This window comes from Erinaceus europaeus, chromosome 7 (assembly GCF_950295315.1).
Source record: "Erinaceus europaeus chromosome 7, mEriEur2.1, whole genome shotgun sequence".
Classification (NCBI taxonomy): domain Eukaryota; kingdom Metazoa; phylum Chordata; class Mammalia; order Eulipotyphla; family Erinaceidae; genus Erinaceus; species Erinaceus europaeus.
Window position 1 is genome coordinate 95,485,304 of NC_080168.1, and position 25,093 is coordinate 95,510,396.

Here is a 25,093-nt window from a genome sequence, read left to right on the forward strand (position 1 = left end):
AATTGCTTCACAAGTGGTGAAGCAGATCTGCAGGTGTCTTTCTCTTCCCCCTTCTGTCTTCCCCTCCTCTCTCCATTTCTCTCTGTCCTATCCAACAATGACATCAATAACAACAATAATAACCACAACAATGGTAAAACAATCAGGGTAACAAAAGGGAAAAAATGGTCTCCAGGAGCAGTGGATTCATGGTGCCGAGCCCCGGCAATAAGCCTGGAGGCAAAAAAAAAAAAAAAAGTATAAACTAGAACAGGCAAGAAAACTAGATAAGGCAAGACAGCTCACCTGGGAGGGTGACTGGTTTATCCTGCATGCTTGGAATCAGTCTTTATAGAGCACTAACACGTGTGTAACACGACTACGGACTTTGGCCTCGTGAAGCTTGGTTTAATCATAAGTAACACAGAAAAGCGCAATTATAACAGGGTGCTAAACCATGAGGTCCCAGAGTTCAGTCCCCAGCAATGCATGTGCAAGGAGTGATACTCTGGTTCCTGTTCTCATAAGTGAATCTAAGGGACTCAAGCATGCACACGTTTTGGTGTAAAGGTGGAGTTGGTGGTGGTATAAGTGATTCTACTATCAATCCTCTGGACAGAGGGACAACTATACTTCCAAAATGGACAGGCACCTAGTCTTTTCAGGTAAAAGAAACATTCAGACTCGCACATTTGATTGTCCAAAAGTAACAGAAGCACATTATGAAGAAGAAAAAAAAAATGAAGCATAAAATCCAATAATCACATCACTGAAATAATTCTTAAACTTTTAGTAAATCATTTATTTTTAACACATGTATACTAATCCTTAACATTTATAGACCTTTAAGGCTGTATGTCATGCATATAGACATGTAAAATGAGATCACTTTGCAGACTTGAATGTCTTATAAATAGCATTACTGCATATATACCTTGACTGTAGTGCTTACCTCATTTTAGTATCAGCTCTCAGGAAGGACTTAGTTCTAGTTGAATTGTAAATCCCAAGCTAATTGTACTTATTGGTGTTTACTTACTTATTGAACTTAAGGTGAATCATGTATATACATACGGCTCTTATTTTCAAAGTTTAATACAAAGTATTGTAAGTAACTGGCACAGGCTGCTGTGAAAAAGTAGCCCACAACTCGGCTGTAATTCTTAAAGTTCAACTGATTTGATCTTCACCTAAGTCTGTATAGTCACATATGGAAAACACTAATCAAGGTAGTTATTTTTACTATTTTACTGAAGATTCATTCTTAAATATAAAAATAGTAGCTTGTGTAGTTTGAGAGAGAATTTAGAATCTATGTCCACCTGTGAAGTGATATCGAATTTCTAGACAATTTAAAGGCATTATGACATTTCTAACTCATTTTAAAATGACATCCTGGCAGCCAGGGGAATGACTCAACTGGTAGAGCAAAGGACTCTGATGCCTTAGGCTTCCAGTCTAACACCCAGCCACCACATGTCCCACAGAGTTCTGCTAAAGTTCTGAGCCTGCAAGATAGCTCACCTAAGAAGGCATCTTTGCCACGTGTATGATTCAGGTTAGAGCCCAGGTGGTGGCTTTGGCTTTCTCCTGTCATCTCTCTAAAAGTTGGTCAGGAATGGTAAAGCCCAGTTAGCCAAAAAAAAAAAAAAAAAAAAAAAGTCATCCTGCTAATTAAATTTCTGGATTAGTTTTTTTTATTTTTTGAATTCACTAGTTTCTAAAATTCGTTTTAAATAGTTTCAAACCTACATTACTACTAAGAACAAAACACTAGCAAAATTCCATATTCAACAAATAAGAAAGTGCTGTGTAAAGCTAAGAAGGCTGGCTTAGTGGTAGAATGTATCTTAGGTGCATGGGTTCAAATCCTGATGCTACCAAGAGTTGAGGAGATTGCACAGTAGTTGGTGCAACAGATTTCAGTGCCTAAGGTTTAGAGGGTAGAACTCAGATCAAACTCAAGACTCCAAAACTTTACCCACTGAACCACCTCCCAGGTCGCCATACTTAACTTCTCAAGAGATGAGATACTTATTTATTTTACATTGTTTAGAGGAAGAGACAGGTGGTCTGGGAGGTGGTGCAGTAGATAAAAACACTGGACTCTCAAACACGAGGTCCTGCATTCAATCCCTGGCAGTGCACGTACCAGAGAGATGCCCTCGCTAACTTTCTCTCTCTCCCAATCACTCACATTAATAAATAAAATTTAAAATATATATATATATAGGAAGGGAGAGAATAACAGAGACCACAGCTTTTTTATTACTATTATTATTATTATTATTTTTGCCTCCAGGGTTATTGCTAGGACTCAGTGCCTGCACTACGAATCCACTGCTCCTGGAGGCTATTTTTTCCACTTTGTTGCTTATTGTTTTGTTATTATTATTGTTGTTATTGGTATCGCTGTTGGACAGGACAGAAAGAAATCAAGAGAGGAAGGGAAGGCAGCGAAGGGGAGAGAAAGACACCTGCAGACCTGCTTCACCACCCGTGAGGCAACTCCCCTGCAGGTGGAGACCTGGGGGCTTGAACGGGGATCCTTACACTGGTCCTTTGCGTTTTGTGCCATGTGCACTTAACTTGCCACACTACTGCTCAGCCCCCACAGCTTTCTTTAATGCAGTGGGGGCAGGTTCAAACCTGGACTGTACACATGGGAAAGCAGTACATTCTCCAAGTGAACTTTTTTGCTAGCTCCTATAGTTTTCGTTTAAAAGTGGAAAGTATTTAAAAGGGAAGATCAGAGGTTAAGGATAAGCTAATATCTATATCCAATTCAAATCACAATAAAAATCAAATGTCAGACCAAAAAAAAAAAAAAAAACCCAAGACATTATTCTCCTAAAGTTAGTATTATCTCCCTTCCCAAAGTAGGTGAATTTTACTAGAGTCTACATGGGCTGTCTCTCTCACTTTGATACAAGTAAAAAAATAAAAATGGATTTCACGTTTCAGTTTTTAGTTATATAGCTATATTACAGAATATATAGTTCTACATTTATGCACAGGTCACCTAAGGAAAATAAGTTAACACGATCATTTGAATTGGTTGTCTACATACAGGGCAGGGCTTATTTCTTTTCTTTAGTTTCTTTGCACATGTAAAGCATGCCATAAGATGTCCTGTTTTGCCATGGATGATGCAACCATTTTTAGGTCGGCCTTGGCATATCACACAAGGTTCAGTAGCATTAAAGGGAAAACTAAATTCCGTACTTTCCTCTTTGTCTTGTATTTCCTCTTTCTCCGACTCCTTGACATCCTCTTGGCTGCTATAAACAAGGCTGCTAGATGTGGAGGGTTGCGAATAGTCCTCACTTTCCTGGGGTTGAGAAGCTTGTGTGCTTTTATCATCATTTTCCTCAGCACATGGATCTTTGGAATCATTCACTGCAGTCTTTTTACAATCTGGAACATCAAAGCCCTCTTCAACTGGCACTGGATTTTCTACCTGGGCTTTCTCAGGCACTGTCTCTTTATTTTCAGGAAGCCAATTCTCACGAAGAGCCCAACATCTGTTGCAATGTGGTGGGAGGGGAGGATTCATCTCACTGCATGATGTGCACTTCCAATAGTCCTTCAAAAAAGTCAAGACAGAGTCAAATTTCTGCAACCTTTTAAATAACAGGGCAATGAGAACACCCTCGCTGCCTAAGAATAAGAGTGTCCCATGGCTCGTTTTCAGAATTTCAGGATTTCTTTTCTTAGTTTTTATTATTTTTTGAGTTTATTTTTCCCTTTTGTTGTCCTTGTTTTGTATTGTTGTTGTAGTTGTTGTTATTGATGGTGTCATTGTTGGATAGGACAGAGAGAAATGGAGAGAGGAGAGAAAGACAGAGTGGGAAAGAGAAAGAGAGACACCTGCAGACCTGCTTCACCGCCTGTGAAGTGACTCCCCTGCAGATGGGGAGTTGGGTGTTCGAACCGGGATCCTTATGCCAGTCCTTGTGCTTTGCACCATGTGTACTTAACCCGCTGCACTACAGCCTGACTCCCAAGTTAATAATTTTTATGGCCTGCAAGTCATATAAATATCCAAAATTACCCTTGGCAGAAAAAAAAAAAAAAAAAGACTCCTTACCCCTGCTCTATAAGCTGGAAAACCTGGCAACATGTGGACCCTACTGTTGCCCAGAATTGGTGAGCTGACAGGAAGTGGCGATGATTCATTTGATAGACACAAGTCTGACATTTTTGCTTATGGTGGTGTAAGGGACTGAACCTGGGACCTTTAAGTCTCTATTCTGATTACTAAGCACATGATGCTATGGTTTGAATCTGGGACCTCACATCACAGGTCAGTTCTATCAACTGCCACCTCCCAGGACACTATTCATTTCTTTCTTCTTTTTTAAAAATATTTATTTATTTACTCCCTTTGTTATTTTATTGTTATAGCTATTATTGATGTCATTGTTGTTGGATAGGACAGAGAGAAATGGAGAGAGATGGGGAAGATAAGAGGGGGAGAGAAAGACAGACTCCCCAAAATTTCAGGATTTCTATACTACCCACAACATATCAGACTTTTATACATAACAAATGTAATTTTTCTGTCAGCCAAACCATGATAGTCACTGTGATGTCTACCATGAAACTATAAAGCTATCTGTCTAAGGAAATGGGTAACAATTGGCTCATTTAACAAAGTAAGTGCTATGGCTTCTTTTACTCTGTGAAATGCTCACCCCTGGGTAATGTATAGCATTATAGGTAATGTATACCCTGGGTATAGCATCACCCAATCAAGGCAAAAATTATTGTCCAGTCTGTCACTAAGACTGCCTCTTTTTTTTTAACAGTTTTTTAAAATATTTTATTTATTCCCTTTTGTTGCCCTAGTTGTTTTTTATTGTTGTTATTGATGTCGTTGTTGTTGGATAAGACAGAGAGAAATGGAGAGGAGGGGAAAACAGACAGGAAGAGAGAGGAAGAGAAACAGACAGGAAGAGAGAGGAAGAGAAAAACAGACACCTGCAGACCTGCTTCACCACCTGTGAAGGGACTCGCCTGCAGGTGGGAACCGCGGGCTTGAACCGGGATCCTTAACGCCAGTCCTTGCGCTTCACTTCACCTGCGCTTCACGTCACGCTTCACGTCACGTGGGCTTAACCCACTGCGCGCTTAACCCATTGTGCTACCACCCAACTCCCAAGACTGCCTTTTAAGTATAAAACCAAGGCTCCAATAAATGTCCCTAACTTCATTCACAAAGGAGCTAGAAAAACGTTCTCAGTAATCACTGACAGCTAAGGTTTTGTCTTTGTCACTATTAAAAATATAACCCCCAAGGGCCAAGAAAATAGTTCACTGTGTTAGAGCACAGAATTTGCATACCTGAGGTACCAGGGCTCCCGAGGTCAATCGCTAGTACCACTATATGTCAGAGCTGAGCTCTGATCTGTCTCTCACAATAAATCAATTAAATTAATTAAGAGATAAATTAATTGGGGTGGGTGGTGGCACACTTATTTTTTTTGTTTGATAGTTTTGCTTTCGGGCAGGGGTGGTAGCATAATGGTTATGCAAAGAGATTCTCATACAACAAAAATAGAGAAAATGGCCTCCAGGAGGATTCGTAGTGCAGGCACTGGCCCAGCAATAACCCTGAAGGCAAAAAAAAAAAAAAAAAAAACCATCTAATACCTCAGGAACCCAATGAAGCATGACATGTAATGCTTACGTCTGACTGTATTCAATGAGACAAAAGCACCACTCTTACCTTTTTTAAAAAACTTTTTATATTTATTTTCCCTTTTGTTGCCCTTTTTTATTGTTGTAGTTATTGTTGTTACTGATGTCATTGTTAGAACAGAGAGAAATGGAGAGAGGAGGGGAAGACAGAGAGGGGGAGAGAAAGATACCTGCAGACCTGCTTCACCACTAGTGAAGTGATTCCCCTGCAGGTGGGGAGCAAGGGGCTCGAACCGGATCCTTATGCTGGTCCTTGCACTTCACACCATGTGCGCGTAACCCGCTATGCTACCACCCGACTCCTGACCACTCTATCTTTTATGATGTCCTGTTGTCTTGTTTCTAGATGACACCAGGGATCAAACCCGAGGCATCATACATTTGAGAAATGTTCTATCACTAAGCAACCTCCCAGGCCAAATCTTGACTGCCTTATGGAGAAATCTTCACTGTATTTTCTAGCACAAATCAGTATAAAAATATTTACATTCAACAAGATTGGAAACCATTTAAGAAGTCAGTGAATTTTATTTAAGGAAGATCACATATTGTGACTGCTTCCACTGCCTCTCACCTTAGTTCCTCCAAAGTCTGAGTCATCATCTTCAAAATGATTGCCAAATTTTGGTAACTTATCAGGAAGAACAAAAATGTTTAAGTCATTTCAACTTTGGGAAAGCTTTTTTTTACCTCTATATTGTCTGTCAGGAAGCAGACATGACATATATTTTTCATCTTGACCTCAAAGCTGTTTTTTTAAGTTTATTTACACTTAAGTAACAGGAGGAAAAGGAAAGACAACCAGCATCACTCTGGTACATACAATGTCAGAGAATCAAACTCAGGCTTCAAGTCCAAAGCTCCCAACACTGTGCACATACACCCATCCTCAATTTGCTATTTATGTTATTTTATTTTATTTATTCCCTTTTGTTGCCCTTGTTGTTTTATTGTTGTAGTTATTATTGTTGTTGTCGTTGTTGGATAGGACAGAGAGAAATGGAGAGAGGAGGGGAAGACAGAGAGGGGGAGAGAAAGATAGACACCTGCAGACCTACTTCACCGCCTGTGAAGCGACTCCCCTGCAGGTGGGGAGCCGGGGTTCGAACTGGGATCCTTATGCCGGTCCTTGTGCTTTGCGCCACCTGTGCTTAACCCGCTGCGCTACAGCCCGACTCCCTCAATTTGCTATTTAATAACTGAAACATGCAGACATGTACTTACAGCTAATGAAATTTCAGGATCTTCTTCAAATGAGTCCGTATCGCTCTCTCCTGTCTGATACACCGTAACACGGTATACCTAATAAAAGCAACCAATTAAGAGTCAAGTGATCATTTTTCTTCAATGAAGAAGGCTGCTAAGTGGCAAGTGGTAAATACATAGCATGCTGCTACAATATGGGAATTTTTTTTTAATTTATTTCTTTATTGGGTAATTAATGTTTTACATTCAACAGTAAATACAATAGTTTGTACATGCATAACATTCCCCAGTTTCAATATGGGAATTTTAAGACAAAGATCAAACTGAGCTAAATAGGGGAGAAATGAAACACACTGAAGTTATCACCAACTAAGGCAATAATCCAAAGCTATAATGTTTAAAATAAATACAGCAAAAAATTCAGCCTAAGCATTTTTATTTCATAAATATGGAGTAGAGAGTAACAGTAAAATAATTAGAAGTATTAGTTGCCTCCAGGCACAGTCTTACAGACACTATGTGTCTTTAATTTTGGGCACATTGCATAAAAAGTAAGAAGGCAGAATTGAATTAAATATTCTAACTGAGCAGACTATTATAGTTGGGCAGTAGCGCAGTGGGTTAACTGCAGGTAGTGCAAAGTGCAAGGATAGGAAGGATTCCAGTTCGAGCCCCCAGCTCCCCACCCACAGGGGAGTCGCTTCACAAGTGGTGAAGCAGGTCTGCAGGTGTCTTTCTCTCCTCCGTCTTCCCCTCCTCTCTCAATTTCTCCCTGTCCTATCCAAAAACAATAGCAAGGGCCATAAAAATGGGGAAAATGGGGGGTCGGGCAGTAGCACAGCAGGTTAAGCACACGTGGCGCAAAGAGCAAGAACCAGAGGAAGGATCCTGGTTCCAGCCCCTGGCTCCCCAACTGTAGGAGGGAGTCGCTTCACAGGCGTTGAAGCAGGTCTGCAGGTATCTTTCTCTCCCCATCTCTGTCTTCCCCTCCTCTCTCCACTTCTCTCTGTCCTATCCAACAACGATGGCATCAGTAACAACAACAATAACTACAACAACAATGAAAAACAAGGGCAACAAAAAGGAAAATAAATATTAAAAAAAAAATGGGGAAAATGGCCTCCAGAAGCAGTGGATTCATAGCACTGGCACTGAGCCCCAGAGATAACTCTGAAGGCAAAAAAAAAAAAAAAATCCCTTGGGTATGTGCTGCTTTGCTGTCTGCTAGACCCAGGTTGGAACACACAACTACAACATTAAAAGTATGGTCTCTTTACTTCGATCTTCAAAAAAAGAATGCTCATTAAAGCTTATTAACTTCTTGAAAGTTAAAAAGTAGGTTAACAAGGAACAAGGATCAACTATAGAAAACACTAGAGGCCGGGTGGTAGCGCAGTGGATAAAGCACACATGGTGCAAAAAGCGCACTGACCAGCATAAGGATTCCAGCTCAAACCCCCACTCCCTACTTGCAAGGGGGTCACTTCACGAGTGGTGAAGTGACAGGTCTGGTGAAGTGACAGTGGTGAAGCAGGTCTGCAGGTGTCTATCTTTCTCTCCCCGTCTCCCTTCCTCTCTCGATTTTTCTGTCCTATCTAACAATAACAACATCAATGACAACAAGGGCAACAAAATGGGAAAAAATGGCCTCCAGGAGCAGTGGATTCATAGTGCAGGCACCGAACCCCAACAATAACACTGAAGGCAATAACTAACTAACTAACTAAATATATAAATAAACACTATCTTAGAGGCAAAGACTTCAAGCGAATCTGAATATATTTAACTCTTATCAGTCAATGAATATGGGAAATATTCAGTAACTTTAGAATTAGAGAAAAAAAATACCTCATCATCTTCATCTGAGACTTCTTGCCCTTCTTCACTACTATAATCTTCTGAATCGAGAGATTCGACTTCAAATTCTACACTGAACTGATCTGAAACGGAATCCTGATCCAACCAGTCACCAGAATGTTCACTTACACAGGCATCGAGATCCTAAAACCAGAAAGGGAAAAAAAAAATTGACTTCACAACATTTTCATCGTATTTCCAATCAGAGAGCTTTGTCTCCAATAAAAATACACAAGCAAGCAGATCTAAACTGTTTCATTAACCATACTCAGCACTTCAACTTCCATTTTCCCAGTCTAACCTGACAATTGTTCAGTCTTACACCTTGTTACCAAAGCATTTGTCCACAACTAAAAGAGCTCTTCTGGTGTACTGCACCAAAGTAAAAGACTCTGGGGAGGGTGGAGAGGGGAATACAGGTCCTGGAAAAGGATGACAGAGGACCTAGTGGGGGTTGTATTGTTATGTGGAAAACTGGGAAATATTATGCTTGTACAAACTATTGTATTCACTGTCCTCTGTAAAACATTAATCTCCCAATAAAGAAACTTAAAAAAAAAGAGCTCTTCTGCCTTTATTATTATTTTTTAATATTTATTCCCTTTTGTTGCACTTGTTGTTTTATTGTTGTAGTTATTATTTTTTTTTCCTCCTCCAGGGTTATTGCGGGGCTTAGTGCCTGCACCATGAATCCACCGCTCCTGGAGGCCATTTTTTTCCCCCTTTTGTTGCCCTTGTTGTAGCCTCGTTGTGGTTATCATTATTGCCCTTGTTGACGCAATTCGTTGTTGGATAGGACAGAGAGAAATGGAGAGAGGAGGGGAAGACAGAGAAGGGGAGAGAAAGATAGACACCTGCAGACCTGCTTCACCGCCTGTAAAGCGACTCCCCTGCAGGTGGGGAGCCGGGGGCTCGAACCGGGATCCTTAAGCCGGTCCCTGCGCTTTGCGTCACATGCGCTTAACCCACTGCGCCACTGCCTGACCCCCTGTTGTAGTTATTGATGATGTTGCTGTTGGATAGGACAGAGAAATGGAGAGAGGGGGAGAGAGAAAGATAAGACACCTGCAGACCTGCTTCACTGCCTGTGAAGCAACTCCCCTGCAGGTGGGGAGTCAAGGGCTTGAACCAGATCCTTAATGCCAGTCCTTGCGCTTTGAGCACCTGTGCTTAACCCACTGCACTACTGCCCAACTCCCTGCCTTTATCTTTTTATATTATTAAATGCTGTTGGATTATTGGAAAACTCATGATATGTTTTATTCTTCTATACAAAACTGTCATGACTCTTTGGAAAATCCAGTATTACACATGTCCATGTATGTTTCTTAATCCAATATTACACATGTACATGTATGTTTCTTAATTATATTAGACAGAGACAGCCAGAAATTGAGGGAAGTGGGAGATAGAGAGGAAGAGAGACAAAGAGATACCTGCAGTCCTACTTCACCACTCACAAAGCTCTTCCAACCTTCAAGTGGGGGTTGGAGGCTTGAACCTGGGTCCTTGTGCATTATATTATGTGTGCTCAACCAGGTGCGCCACAACCTGGCCCTATGTATGTTTCTTACCTGAATGGTACGTAAATTTTTTCATTGGATTAAGAAACATACATGGACATGTGTAATATTGGATTTTCCAAAGAGTCATGACAGTTTTGTATAGAACAAAACATATCATGAGTTTTCCAATAATCCAACAGCATTTCATAATAAAAAAAAGATAAAGGCAGGGAGTTGGGCAGTAGTGCAGTGGGTTAAGCACAGGTGGCTCAAAGCCCTCCACTCCCCACCTGCAGGGGAGTCATAGGCGGTGAAGCAGGTCTGCAGGTGTCTATCTTTCTCTCCCCTGTCTTCCCCTCCTCTCTCCATTTCTCTCTGTCCTATCCAACAACCACAGCAATAACAATAACAACAACAACAACGATAAACAACAAGGGGTTGGGGCCAGGTGGTGGTGCACCTGGTTGAGCGCACGTTACAGTGTGCAAGGACCCAGGTTCGAGCCCCTGACCCCCACCTGCAGGGGGAAAGTTTCACAAGTGGTAAAACAGTGCTGCAGGTGTCTTTCTCTCCCTCTCTGCCTTGCCCTCCTCTCTCCATTTCTCTCTGTCCTATCCAACATCGACAACAATAGTAACAACAACAACAATGATAAACAGCAAGGGCAACAAAAGGGAAAAAATGGCCTCCAGGAACAGTGGATTTGTAGTGCAGGCACTGAGTCCCAGCAATAACCCTGAAGGCAATAAATAAAGTCAGATTATTACCGGATTTGATGAAGTTCCTGTTGATTCACTGCTACTGCTTCTTTCACAACATATCTCTTTTATTACACATAGAGCAAGACTTTCATCAAAAGAAAGAGAAATACTATCAGACTTGTGACGTTTTCTTTGTCGTTCACCAGGTAATTCATCTGAAGTGTCTTCTGGATATATGAGGAAACATCGTTAAATTGCTATTCTGTAATGTATTTCAAAATCTGTACCTATTTGTACTAAACACTTAGCTTCAATAACATCAAGCTGAGAAAAGTAGTGAATTACCACTGTTTCATAACTTAACTTTTGTTTTCAGTCTTTATTTATTTTATTTTTGAAAGAGATGCAAAGAGAGAAATACCAGAGCACTGCACAGCTCTAGCTTACAATGGTGCGGGAGATTGAACGTGAGCCTCAAGCATGAGAGTCTCTTTGTATAACCATTATGCTATCTACCCCCACCTACCTTAACAGTTTTATTAGACTGGTCCAACTGAATGTTGCAGTCACAATTCAGTACAACCAGAGTTTTGATGAGCCAATCTCTTTTAACTTTGCCAGCAGGGCTTCACAGGGGCTTTGTGCCTACACAATTGCACAGCTCCCAGCTAATGTTTTTTTTTCCAAATAGAGGATGAAGGGTAGAGAGGAAACACTACAGCACTACTTGCAACCATTAATGAGCACTTTTTCATGGTGCTCCCATGTTATGCCAAGGGCTTGAAACTGAATTCCTATGCATGGTAAAATATGCATTCATGGGAGAGCTATCTCCCCCATTCCCCAGCCAATTTAGCATTTCTTTTATCATTTACAAAACATTTTACCTGCTAAGTTAATAAACAATAAAGACAAATAGATTATATCCCTGTCCTCTTGGTATACTGAGTAGCAGAGAACTGGCTAATTATAAATACCAAAGGAGCACAGTAAACTGTACCTGTTTTAGTCAACCAAAAAATAATGTTGGTAATAATTTTTTAAACCAAATAGATCCTATACAAGAATGAAACTCAACTATTCATTCATCTAAATCAAAAAGCACAACAACCCCATTAAGGTTAAATACACTGACAATGTCTAATTAAGAGTACAAACACAGAAACTGCCAGTTAAAAGTCATATATACAAGTCTCACCAATTGTTCTCCTTCTAGATGAGGTAGATGGTCTAGAAACCAAGTCTGAGGATGACGGTTTCTCTTCCTGTAGCTCTTGCACAGAGTCCTAAGCATTAAGAGAGTGGGGAAAGGAACCCACAAACTTATTATATACAGGAGAGATATAAAAAATTCCTTGTTGGGAGTCAGGTGGTAGCACAGAGGGTTAAGCGCAGGTGGTGCAAAGCACAAGAACCAGCATAAGGATCCTGGTTCAAGCCCCTGGTTCCCTACCTGCAAGGGAGTCGCTTCACAGGCGGTGAAGCAGGTCTGCAGGTGTCTATCTTTCTCTCCCCCTCTGTCTTCCCCTCCTCTCTCCATTTCTGTCCTATCCAACAACAACATCAATAATAACAATAATAACTACAATAATAAAACAAGGGCAACAACTGGAATAAATAAATAAATTTATAAAAAAAAATTCCTTGTTTTAGGAAAGTCTTTTCAATATAGATGACTGTATTTCAGAATTACCTTTTGATCACTTCTTCCTTCAAGGTGACACCTACTTTCACTCATAGATGTGCCAGAACCTGATAGCAAACAAAGAAAGAAATCACAAGCTAGGAAAGACAAGGTCCTCAGTAGGTATCAGTCCAGGACTGACTCCACACAGTTTCATCTTCCTGTTAAGGACTAGAAATCTAGGGCTGATGAACTAACTCACTTTGATACTGTACTTGTTTTGTCATGTGTCTGGTACCCAGGTTTGAGTCATCACACTAGAGGAAGCTTAGGTGCTGTGGAGTCCTTTATTATCTAAAAAAGTCAGCCCACAGCAGTGTAGCCTCGGTGATGATATATAAATAAATGCCTAAAGATAAATAGAATGCCCGGGTGGGGTGGTGGTGCACCTGGTTGAGCGCACAACTTCACATGCACAAGGACCCGGGCTCAAGTCCCCAGTCCCAACCTGCAGGAGGAAAGCTTTGTGAGTGGTGAAGCAATGTTGCATGCAGGTGTCTCTGTCTTTCTTCTTCTCTATCTCCCCCTTCCCTCTCACTTTCTGACTGTCTCTATCCAATAAAGATAATAAATTAAAAAAAAAAAAAAATAGAATGCTGGGAGTTGGGCAGTAGTGTAGCAGATTAAGCGCACATGGCGCAAAGTGTAAGGACCGGCGTAAGGATCCCGGTTCAAGCCCCCAGTGTCCCCACCTGCAGGGGGGTCACTTCACAGGCGGTGAAGCAGGTCTGCAGATGTCTATCGTTCTCTACCCTCCTCTGTCTTCTCCTCCTCTCTCTGTCCTATCCAACAATGACATCAATAACAACAGTAATAACTACAACAATAAAAAACAAGGGCAACAAAAGGGAATAAATATTTTTAAAAAAATTTTTTTTAAGTAGAATGTCATTTACCTAATACACAAACGATACAAAGATTTTCTACCTCCCCCTTCAAAAAAAAATAATAATACGGGAGCCAGGCGGGTTAAGCACACGTGGCGCAAAGCCCAAGGACCGGCATAAAGATCCCAGTTTGAGCCCCCAGCTCCCCAACTGCAGGGGAGTTGCTTCACAGGCGGTGAAGCAGGTCTGCAGGTATCTATCTTCCCCTCCTCTCTCCATTTCTCTCTGTCCTATCCAACAACAATGACAACCATAAAACAAGGGCAACAAAAGAGAATAAATAATATTTTTTTTTAGAAAATACATACATACATGTATATATGTGTATATATCTCCATCATTCCAAATGGTTGTTCCTTGGTATAGTTCCTAAAGCCTTTCAATACGTGCTTCAAGCTCTTATTATACCTCAAATGAGCAGTTTGAAACTAAACATTTTTTACCTTTCAAAACAATTCCTGATAATGCACAGCAGCTTAAATTGACATGTAACCAAATGACATGTAACTTTACATATCATAAACTTGTCATTTTATGCTGCTTTAGTTGATACATATTTCTTTTTTTAACCAGAGCACTGTTTGGCTTTGGCTTCTGGTGGAGCTGGGGATTGAACCTGAAATCTCAAGGTCTCAGGCATGAAAGTCTGTTGCATAAACAACTATGCGGTTTCCCCAGCTAAAAATACATTTCTCATTTATCAGATCAATTCATCATTAAATATAATAAAGCAACTTTTACTAAGAGTAACTATTATAAAGTGGCTGCACAAAGGTCAATACATTTTTACACCATATGTTTATGGTATTCAAAATTAACTTACCCTGTTGATTAACTATTACCAAGTTTCTGTAGATCATTGTATATATTTTCCTTGTAGGGAGGAAAAGAAATGTACATTAACAAGGCTTTTAAGGATACACTAGTATGAACTATTCCACACACACCAACATATATTATCATTACATTCAAAATTTATCAATGGGGGTGGGGGTAGATATCATAATGGTTATGCAAAGAGACTCTCATGCCTGACGCTCAGGTTCAATCCACTGCACCACCATAAACCAGAGCTGTGCAGTGCTCTGGTATTTCTCTGTGTCTTTCTCTTTCTGCATCTCTCTCAAAAATAAAATAAATAAAATACTTTAAAAAAAATTAAATAACATTTTAAAAAGGAGGCCAGGCAAGTTAAGTGCACATGACACAAAGCGAAAGGACTGGCATAAGGATCCCAGTTTGAGGCCCCGGCTCCCCACCTGCAGTGGTGGGTGGGTCACTTCACAAGTGGTGAAGCAAGTCTGTAGGTGTATTTCTTTTCCCCCTCCTCTCTCCATTTCTCTCTGTCCTATCCAACAACAATGACATCAATAACAACAATAATAACCACAACAACGATAAAACAAGAAGGGCAACAAAAGGGAGAAAAAAATAGTCTCTAGGAGTAGTGGATTTGTAATGCAGGCATCAAGCCCCAGCAATAACACTGGAGGCAAAAAAAAAAAAAAAAAAGGAAAAAAAATATAAATGGCAAGCTTCTGGAATTTAAAAGGAACTGAGATAGTTGCATAGTAATTACATATAGCAACTATTAATTTTTCTAAAATATCTCTTATTCATCTATTTTGGAGACAGAGAAATTGAGGAGAAGAGAAAAAGATACCTGCATTACTATTTCACCACGTGATGCTTCCCCAATGCACTTGGTGCTTAGAGACTTGAACCTGGGTATTTTTAAAAATATTTTTATTTATTATTGGATAGGGACAGAGAAATTGAGAGGGGAGGGAAAATAGAGAGGGTGAGAGACAGAGACACACCTGCAGCCCTGCTTCACCACCTGTGAAGCTTTGTCCCTGCAGGTGGACTTAAACCTAGGTCCTTGTGTACTGTAATGTGAGTGCTTAACCAGATGCGTCACCAGCTTCAGGAGTGGTAGAGCTGAACTGCAGGTTTATCTCCTGTTTCTCATTGGAAAGAAAGAAGGAAAAGAAAGAAAGAGAATAGAAAAAGGCCACTGGGAGTGGTAGAGCTGTGCAAGCACTGAAGCTTGAGACAGCCCTGGTGGCAAAAAATAAATAAAAATTCTAAATATCCTGGGGGCTTAGTGGTACAACACGTTATTACCATGTGCAAGGACCTGGATTTAAGCCCCCTATCCTCGCAAGCAGGGTGGGAAGTTTCACAAGTGGTGAAGCAGGATTGTAGGTGTTTGTCTATCTCTTTCCCTATCTCCCCCTTTTCTCTAGATTTCTCTGTCTCTATCCAATAAATAAGTATCTTTAAAAGGTTTTTAAAACGGGAGTCAGGCGGTAGCACGGCGGGTTAAGTGCATGTGGCACGAAACAAGGACTGAGTAAGGATCCCCAGCTGCAGAGGAGTCACTTCACAGGTGGTGAAGCAGGTCTGCAGGTGTCTATCTTTCTCTCCCCATCTTTCCCTCCTCTCTCCATTTCTGTCCTATCCAATGACAACAACAACAATAATAACTACAACAATAAAATAACAAGGGCAACAAAAGGGAAGAAATTTTTTTAAAAATTAAGAAAAGGTTTTTTAAAAACTATATGTATCCAGGGGCTGGGTGGTGGCACACCTGTTTCAGCGCACATTACAATGTGCAAGGATCCAAGTTCAAGCCCCCAGTCCCCACCTGCAGAGGGAAAGCTTTTTACGAGTGGTAAAGCAGTACTGCAGGTGTCTGTCTGTCTTTCTCCCTAGCATTCCCTTCCCTCTTGATTTCTGGCTGTCTCTATCCAGTAAGTAAAGACAAAAAAAATTAAAATAAAAAAAAAAACTATACATATCCATCTCGTACATCAGACTGATTCTAGTTTTTTTTAAACAAACTTTTTAAAAATATATTTATTTCCTTTTGTTGCCCTTGTTTTATTGTTGTAGTTATTATTGATATCGTTGGTGTTGGATAGGACAGAGAGAAATGGAGAGAGGAGGGGAAGACAGAGGGGGGAGACAAAGAGAGACACCTGCAGACCTGCTTCACCACCTGTGAAGGGACTTCCCTGCAGGTGGGGAGCCGGGGCCTCAAACCGGGATCCTTACACGGGTCCTTGCGCTTTGTGCCACCTGCGCTTAACCCGCGGCACTACTGCCCGACTCCCCTAAACAAACTTTTTTTCTTTCCCCTTTTGTTGCCCTTTACTGTCACTGTTGTTACTGCTGTCGTTGTTGTTGGATAGGACAGAGAGAAATCAAGAGTGGAGGGGAAGACAAGAGGGGAAGAGAAAGACATCTGCAGACCTGCTTCATCGCTTGTGAAGCGAACCGCCTGCAGGTGGGGAGCTGGGAGCTCAAACTGGGATCCTGATGCTGGTCCATGCGCTTTCGCCATGTGCGCTTAACCTGCTGTGCCACCACCCGGCTCCCTGATATTCTAGTGCGTTTTCCTTCCTCTCATTAATAAACCAATCTTAAGCTGGCAAAATAGCTCACTTGGATGGTGTGATGCTTGGCCAGGTTTTTAGAAAGTTCAAGCCCGGCTCCCACACTAAAAGTAGCTTTAGTGCTGTGTTCTATCTCACTCTTTCCATCTCCTCTAACAAGATAATCTTAAAAAGAAAATAGGGGGGAGTCGGGCGGTGGCGCAGTGGGTTAAGGGCGTGTGGTGTAAAGCTCAAGGACCAGCTTAAGGATCCGGTTTGAGACCCCCGGATCCCCACTGCAGGGGAGTCGCTTCACAGACGGTGAAGCAGGTCTGCAGGTGTCTTGTCTTTCTCTCCCTGTCTGTCCCACCTCTCTCCATTTCTTTCTGTCCTGTCCAACAACAATGACATCAATAATAACAGCAACTACAATAATAAAATAACAAGGGCAACAAAGAGGAATGAATAGATATTTTTTAAAAATTAAATTTCAGCCTTTTTTTTTCCTTTTCACCAAAGCTTAAGGTAGTGCTGGGGACTGAGTCTGGGGCTTTAGAGACTGAAGTGTGAAAATCTTCTTGCATAACCATTATGTTAACTCCCAGCCCTAAATTTCAGCATCTTTTATGTGTCCTCTAACAACTCTTCTCTGACAAAAGGAAATGAAGGTGGAGGTAAAAATGTAGGAGCTTTTACAATGGACTAAATTGAAAAACTTACCTGTGTTCTTTCACTGAGAAGCTTGGAACTCCAAACAAATCCCCTAGAAGGTCATTTGAACAATATACAATATGCTGTTGCTTTTCATCATATAATCGCTTAGTCATAATATACTGGCCAAGAAAATATATAACCTGCAACAAGATGTAAGCATAAAAGAAAAATTAAACGTTAATTTCAAATATATTTAATAATCTCAGTTATCGAAAAAAGAGGGTAGGGGAATAGCATCGTGATTATGCAAACCAACTCTCACACCTGATTCAAGGCCTCCTCCCCTGGTTTTTTAGCATAAACCAGAGTTGAACAGTGCTCTGGTTTAAAAAAAAAAATCATCAACTATAGGGGACTGAGCAGTGGTGCACGCACCAGGTTGAGTGCACAAGTTGTCATGCACGTGGACCTTAGTTTAAGGCACCAGTGTCCACCTGAAGCTTCGAAGAGCGCTGTCTCTTTTTCCCCCTCACCCTCTCAATTTCTCTGTCCTATTAAATAAGTAAATATTTTCAAAAAGTAAGTGGTTTGGGAGGAATTGCAGTGGATAAAGCATTGGATTCTCAACCATGAGGTCCTGAGTTCAATGAGTTCAATCCACGGCAACACATGTACCAGAGTGACGTCTGGTTCTTTCTCTCCTGTCTTTCTCATGAATAAGTAAGTTCTTTAGAATAAATAAAAATAGGGAGTCGGGCTGTAGCGCAGTGGGTTAAGCGCAGGTGGCGCAAAGCACAAGGACCGGCATAAGGATCCCAGTTCGAACCCTGGCTCCCCACCTGCAGGGGAGTCGCTTCACAGGCGGTGAAGCAGGTCTGCAGGTGTCTATCTTTCTCTCCTCCTCTCTGTCTTCCCCTCCTCTCTCCATTTCTCTCTGTCCTATCCAACAGCGACAACAACAACAATAACTACAACAATAAAACAACAAGGGCAACAAAAGGGAATAAATAAATAAAATAAAATATTTTAAAAAAAAGAATAAATAAAAATAATAATGAATCAACAGCTATGGCTCAGCCCAGGAGGTGGCACACTGGTTAACGCTTAAGACTCCCAATCATAAGGTTTTTATTTATTTATTCCCTTTTGCTGCCCTTGTTGTTTTATTGCTGTAGTTATTATTGCGGTCACTGTTGTTGGATAGGACAGAGAAATGGAGGGGGGGGAAGACAGAGAGGGGGAGAGACAGACAGACACCTGCAGACCTGCTTCACCACCTGTGAAGCGACTCCCCTGCAGGTGGGGAGACGGGGGCTCGAACCCGGATCTTTACACCCAGTCCTTGCGCTTTGCACCACCTGCGCTTAACCCGCTGCGCTACCGCCCAACTCCCCAAACATGAGGTTTTTAAGTTCAATCCTTAGCACTGCACACGCCAGAGTGATTGATACTCCGGTTCTCTCTGTTCTCATTGATATCTTAAAAACAGAGAAGATAGCACAAGTAAATTTATAATTAAAATGGTAAGTTTTAAACAAAAAAAAGGAGGGGGGGTCTGAAATTCTCTCCTGACCCACTATCCCGACAAATGAGTCATTCTGTTTTAGGTATCTCAATCCCACAAGCTACATGAGAGGGGCTCGGACAGGCACTTTTCATTCACAGCCGGCTCTCACTGAAGATGATGCTTCCTGCACAAAGTTATCGTCCAAGCACATTACGTTAAAATGCTACGTCCATTACATAGAACAGTTCACCTCTATCCCAGAAAGATCAGTACACTGTACTCAGGTAGCTCTAGAGCATTTTTTTACTTTTACCAAAGCACTACTCCACTCAGGCATAATTATGCTGGTGCTGAGGAGTGAACCTGGGACTTTGGTCCCTCAGGAATGGAATTATTTTTGCATAATCATTATGCTATCTCCCCAGCCCATAGTAGGAAAGTAGGTTACAAGATTGTAAGATTATACAGTGTATAGTTCCACACCACAGCCATCACCAGAGTTCTGTATCCCTACCCTCCCACCTTCCAAATCTTACTATGTGCACTTAACCTAGTGTGCCATCACCCGACCCCCAGTTCTTACAAGTCTTAAAAACCCTTTGCCAGTTCTTTTTTTTTTTTCCAAGTTCATGTGTATCAGATCTCTAGATTCCACACGTAAGTCAAACTATCCAGTACTTGTCTCTCATCTCTCTACTCTTTAACCTGGGATAGACCTTATAATCTGATGAGTTAGCAAACACCATATATATATAACAAATTTGCTCTAAGTTTTTGTTGTTGTTGCCCCGTGTTTTACCACCTAGGGCTGACTTTTTCAGATGAAAGCAAAGAGATAAAGGGGAAAGATAGCTTAGCACCAAAGAATCATCCAGTGCCTGGAGGTAGATTTGAATCTGGGTAACAAGCATGATAAAGCAGGCAACCTTCCAGGTGAGCTATATTGCTGGCCCTATTTTGACTACTATACACATAATCTGTTTCCTTTGTAGTCCCATATACTTCATGCATTTAAAAATATGGTTCTAAGATCTTACCAGTCTAACTGGGTTCACAGCTCAGAAAGGCCAAGAAACTTTCCAGACCTTTGCAATCTGAGTCCCTAGCAGTGAAATGAAATTCAAGTATATTTAGAATTTTCAGCTTCAAATTATAGTCTATGTAAGTACAGTAGGCAACACTGACAGTTTATTAAAAAGCTATCTATATGGTCAATTTTGCCCACTGGGCTACCATATACTTTGTGGATAGTAAGATATTAACTTTTTTAATACTTTATTACTGCATAGAAATGGAGAGAAATCGAGGGGGAAATGAGGACTAGAAAGGGAAGAAACACCTGTAGCACTGCTTTACCACTCATGAAGCTTCCCCTGCCTTACAGGGGCTTTGACTTGGGCCTTGAGTGCTGTATGTGATGTGCACTCAAACCGGTGCACCACCACCGGCCCCTGTAAGACTAGTAGTTAAAGGCTCGCTTTAACTACTAGTTCAGCTTACCTCTTTCATAGTATAAGTGTCCTTTTCAGCGCCGACAGACTTTAACAACTTCAAAAGTAGTGGTTTTGGTCGAACCTACGTAGAACAAAGAGGTGATATTATACTTACATGATTATTCCAGAACAAAAGTCCCCAAACAAATACTTCCATAGATACATTCAATTATCAGTCGACAGAATTATGCTTAACAGTCTCACAATGTTAGTCCTGGAAAAAAAAAGTCGTATTTCACTAAATGTAATAAACTAAATTAGAAACTAAATACGGGAGGGGGGGTGTGTGTACCTGGTTGAGCACACGCATTATAGTACATTCTTCAGGAAGGAAGCGTCACTAGAGGTGAAGCAGTGCTGTAGGTGTGTCTGCCTGTCTCTCTCCCCTTTACCTCCCCTTCCCTCTTGATTTCTGTCTCTACCCAACATAAAGTAAAAATAAAAAGTAGGGCCGGGATAGATAGCATAATGGTTATGTAAAGACTCTCATGCCTGAGGCTCTGAAGTACCAAATTTAATCCCCCCTGCACCACTATAAGCCAAAGCTGAGCAGTGCTCTGATAAAAATAATATTAAGTAAAATAAGTAACTAAATATGGGGCCAGGTGGTGGTGCACCTGGCTGAGCACACGTTACAATATGCAAGGACCCAGTTCAAGCTCCCAGTCCCCATCCACAGGAGGAAAACTTCACAGGTCAACAATTCTGACTTCATAAAAGCAATATGGAGTCCATAAATCAGCCCCACACCTTAGTGTAATGAATTATTTTACCATTTGAACAACCCATGTTCAAACCTCACTTCCACCACACTGAAGGAAGCTTCAGTGCTATGGTTTTCTTCCCCTCTGCCTCACTGTCTCACTCTATCTGGAAGGGAAAAAAAAAAAGTTGCCTGGTAGCAGTGATGCCCCCAAAACAGCAACAAGCATCTTTCTTATAGAAATAACTTGTGTCGGGAGCACAGGAGGTTAAGTGCACATGGTGCAAAGAGCAAGGACCTGCGTAAGGATCTTGGTTTGAGCCCCCAGCTCCCCAACTAAGGGTGGGGTGGGGGGTAGCTTCACAAGCGGTGAAGCAGGTCTGCAGGTGTCTTTCTCTCCCCGTCTTCCCCTCCTGTCTCCATTTCTCTCTGTCCTATTCGATGACAGTAATAACAGCAACAATAAACAAGGGCAACAAAAGGGGAAAAATTAAAAAAAAAGAAAGAACTTATGTTCCGATATATGCATAATGCAGCACTGTTTTGTTTTCCTCCATTTTTTATTTGTCACTAATAGTAGGTTACAAGACTGAAAATTACAGAGTAGCAGGACCCGGTGGTGGTGCACCTGGTTACAGTGCAGAAGGACCCAAGTTCAAAGTTTCACTAGTGGTGAAGCAGGGCTGCAGGTGTCTCTCCCACCCCATTTCCCATATCTCCGCCTACCCTCTCAATTTCTGGCTATATCCATCGAATAAATAAAGATAATTTTTAAAAGTGAGAAAGAAAATTACAGGGTATAGTTCCACTCTGCATCCACCACCAAAGTTCTATGTCCTCACCCTCACAGTCCTCACAGTCTCAGAAACAGTCTAAAGCTGCACTATTTGTAATACTCAAAAACTAAGACAATAAAAAAAAAGCTTTCAGTAAAGACATAAAGTTTCAAATGTTATGCTATTACTGTGGAATATTAGATGGCCATTAAAAAGAATTGTTGATTTTGACAGGGTGCTATGTGCATATGCATAGTTTAATCCTATTTTGTAGGTCAAGAACACAGAAGCAATTATGTACATAGAAAAATATCTAAGGAGTATTACACCAAAGTAAAAGACTCTGGGGTGGGTGGGTGGGGAGAATACAGGTCCATGAAAAATGATGAATGACATAGTGGGGGTTGTATTGTTAAATGGGAATCTGGGGAATGTTATGCATGTAAAAAAAAAAAAAGAAGTAGAAACGCAAAGCAGAAATTGACTGAGTTTGGAGTATGGCACCAAAGTAAGAAAGCAGAAGTACACTAGAGTTTGCAGTGAGTACCTCCCTAATACTTCCTCTCCACTTTTCCAAGCTTTGGGTCCATGATTGCTCAACAATTTGTTTGGCTTTGTATGTTAACTCTCTTTTCAGTCACCAGGTTCCAGGTGTCATCAGGATGCCGGCCAGACTTCCCTGGATTGAAGACACCACCAATGTGTCCTGGAGCTCAGCTTCCCCAGAGACACACCCTACTAGGCAAAGAGAGAGGCAGACTGGGAGTATGGACCGACCAGTCAACGCCCATGTTCAGCGGGGAAGCAATTACAGAAGCCAGACCTTCTACGTTCTGCAACCCTCAATGACCCTGGGTCCATGCTCCCAGAGGGATAGAGAATGGGAAAGCTATCGGGGGAGGGGGTGGGATATGGAGATTGGGCGGTGGGAATTGTGTGGAGTTGTACCCCTCCTACCCTATGGTTTTGTTAATTAACCATTTCTTAAATAAAAAAAAATAAAAAAGAAGAAAAATATCTAAAAGGAGAAGTGGCTGAAAAACAGCTGGAACTTTCAGACTTTACCTGATACTTAATCTTTTTACAAGAAGCATGAATTCTTTTTGCCCTTCAGAACACTAAAAACCAAATACTGACAAATCAAAATAGAAACAGCTCTGTTAGCCAGACTTAAGAATGCAAGGGATTTACTAATTAAATCCAACTTGGCAAAAGTTTAAAAATAAACTGACCTGAGTTTCACAGTTAACCAAGTATTTTGCCTAAATGACAGGAGTTAAGTCTTTGTACATACAATCTCACGGAGGAGCTACAGAGAAAGTGAACTCTTCGAAATTTAGTCGACCGACTCATCAATTATTATTTCCAAGTCACATTTTGCAGACACAAATACCAACCAGGGTCTCTTGTTCCGAAGCTGGAATCTGTGAGGTGCTGACAGCACCGTCGGTAGACGCAGACATGTTGGTATTGCACATTTGCCTACAAGCGGGTTGGAAGGAAAGGGGGGGAGGAGTATAAAAACATGAACTGAAACATGCTGGGGGGGCGGGAAAGGCAATCACACTGAACTCAGCTAAACAACGCTTTTAAAAGCCAAGTTTTAGGGGCCAGGTGGTGGCACACCTGGCGCACACACACACACACACACACACACATCACAGTGTGCCAAGGACCCGGGTTCAAGCCCCTTGTCTCCCTCCTACAGGGAGGGAAGGTTTCACGCCTGGTGAAGCAAGGCTGTAGGTGTCTCTCTCCCTCCTCTACTTTCCCCCTCCTCAATTTCTCTTTCTCTATCCAATAACAAATCAATGAATAATTTAAAGAAGAAGGGAGGAAAGAAAAAAAAAAAAAAAAAAAGCAAAAGTTTTCCCAGGAAGCGGGTCCTTACCTGGCTAGGTATAGCGCGCGCCACGCGCCGTAGTTAGTTCGCGACCCTGTACCGGAGTCTAAGTCCAAGTGGACTCAGTTTGGGAGAAGCCGCTCGATTTAAATAGCCTCCGCCCGCGACAAGTCAGGGCTTCGCTCCCTTCCCCACAGGCTCGGAACGTGCCCGAACTTGACCGGTCGCAGAGGAAGCGCTGAGTCAACCCGCGCGCCTGCCCAGCCCGCTCCCGCCCGGGCTCGGCCTGGCAGCGCAACAGGCACCTGTCGCGGCCCGGACCACCTACCCCGCGCGCCCGCCGCGAGCCCCCCGCCCCCGCCCCCGCCCCCGCCCCCGCCCCCGCGAGAGCCGCCGGAAGCCCCGCCCACCTCTCCCACCGCGAGAATCTCCGCGATCTGCCAACAGCGCGCGCCCCGCGCCCCCCGCCAGCCACGGCGCAGAGGCTGGAGACCGGAACGAGCTAAAGGGGATGCCCCCGCCCCCATTAGATACGCACACACACGCACACACCCCACGGAGACGCTCCAGGGTCAGTCAGATGCTCTCCGACCGCACCCGCTCACCAAGGTGTGATGGGGTCCCTCGAGGCTGCCCAGTTCCTTCACGGGACGCCCCGGGCCTCGACGGCCATTTCACTCCCACCGCGGGGGTCGAGCACTGAGGCGCCCGGACGCGCTCAGGTCCTGGAGAAGGCGGCGGAGGCGGCAGGGCCTCGGCCAGAGGAGTCAGGGCTGCCCTACACAGGTTCGGCTTTTCGCTCCATCTTCCTTCCAGTTACGCAGGGCTCGGCAGCCCCCGGAAAAAGCTGGGATTTCCCAGGTCCCCACCCCCACCCCCGGCGACGCGCGCCCGAGAGCTCGCTGGGAGCGCGCCGGAAGCCGCGGCTCATCCGGGCCTCTATGCGCGCGCCGCTCCTGACCGCTTCAGCCAATAGGCGGGGAGCTGGGCCTTGCGGCAAGGGCACCGGCGCGCGCGCAGCTGCGGCCCTGGAGGGATCCGGGGAGCGCGGATGGCAGGCTGCGGTCACTGTATTCGTCTTGGTATTTTTTTGTATTTCATGTTTACACCTTCTGGCCTCGGTAGTAACTGCATGCAAATGCGTATCTTAAGTATCGCCACCTAAAAAGGAAACCAAAATTTACAGCTGTGCAAGCCATCTAAAGCCACTCT

At 42.5% G+C, this 25,093-nt stretch overlaps 1 protein-coding gene across 5 annotated transcripts; it reads right to left on the reverse strand.

The window, feature by feature from the left end:
- Positions 1–754: 754 nt before the first annotated feature.
- MDM2 (MDM2 proto-oncogene) lies at positions 755–24,659 on the reverse strand. 5 transcript variants are annotated; one of them, XM_060194967.1, is made up of 12 exons: positions 24,522–24,659; positions 23,436–23,519; positions 20,567–20,641; positions 17,626–17,759; positions 14,346–14,395; positions 12,645–12,703; positions 12,150–12,237; positions 11,018–11,178; positions 8,737–8,889; positions 6,907–6,984; positions 6,257–6,313; positions 755–3,565 (listed from the first exon to the last, which is right to left on the reverse strand). In XM_060194967.1, exons 2-12 carry the CDS (start codon positions 23,514–23,516, stop codon positions 3,002–3,004), a joined length of 1,500 nt encoding a protein of 499 aa, XP_060050950.1. In that variant the 5' UTR covers positions 23,517–23,519; positions 24,522–24,659; the 3' UTR covers positions 755–3,001. The 5 variants fall into 5 exon arrangements, with proteins under 5 accessions (XP_060050950.1, XP_060050951.1, XP_060050949.1 ...); XM_060194968.1 differs by lacking the exon at positions 24,522–24,659 and adding an exon at positions 23,930–24,225 and having other exon boundaries at positions 11,018–11,175; positions 23,436–23,520; XM_060194966.1 differs by lacking the exon at positions 24,522–24,659 and adding an exon at positions 23,930–24,224 and having other exon boundaries at positions 23,436–23,520.
- Between the last annotated feature and the right edge of the window lie 434 nt (positions 24,660–25,093).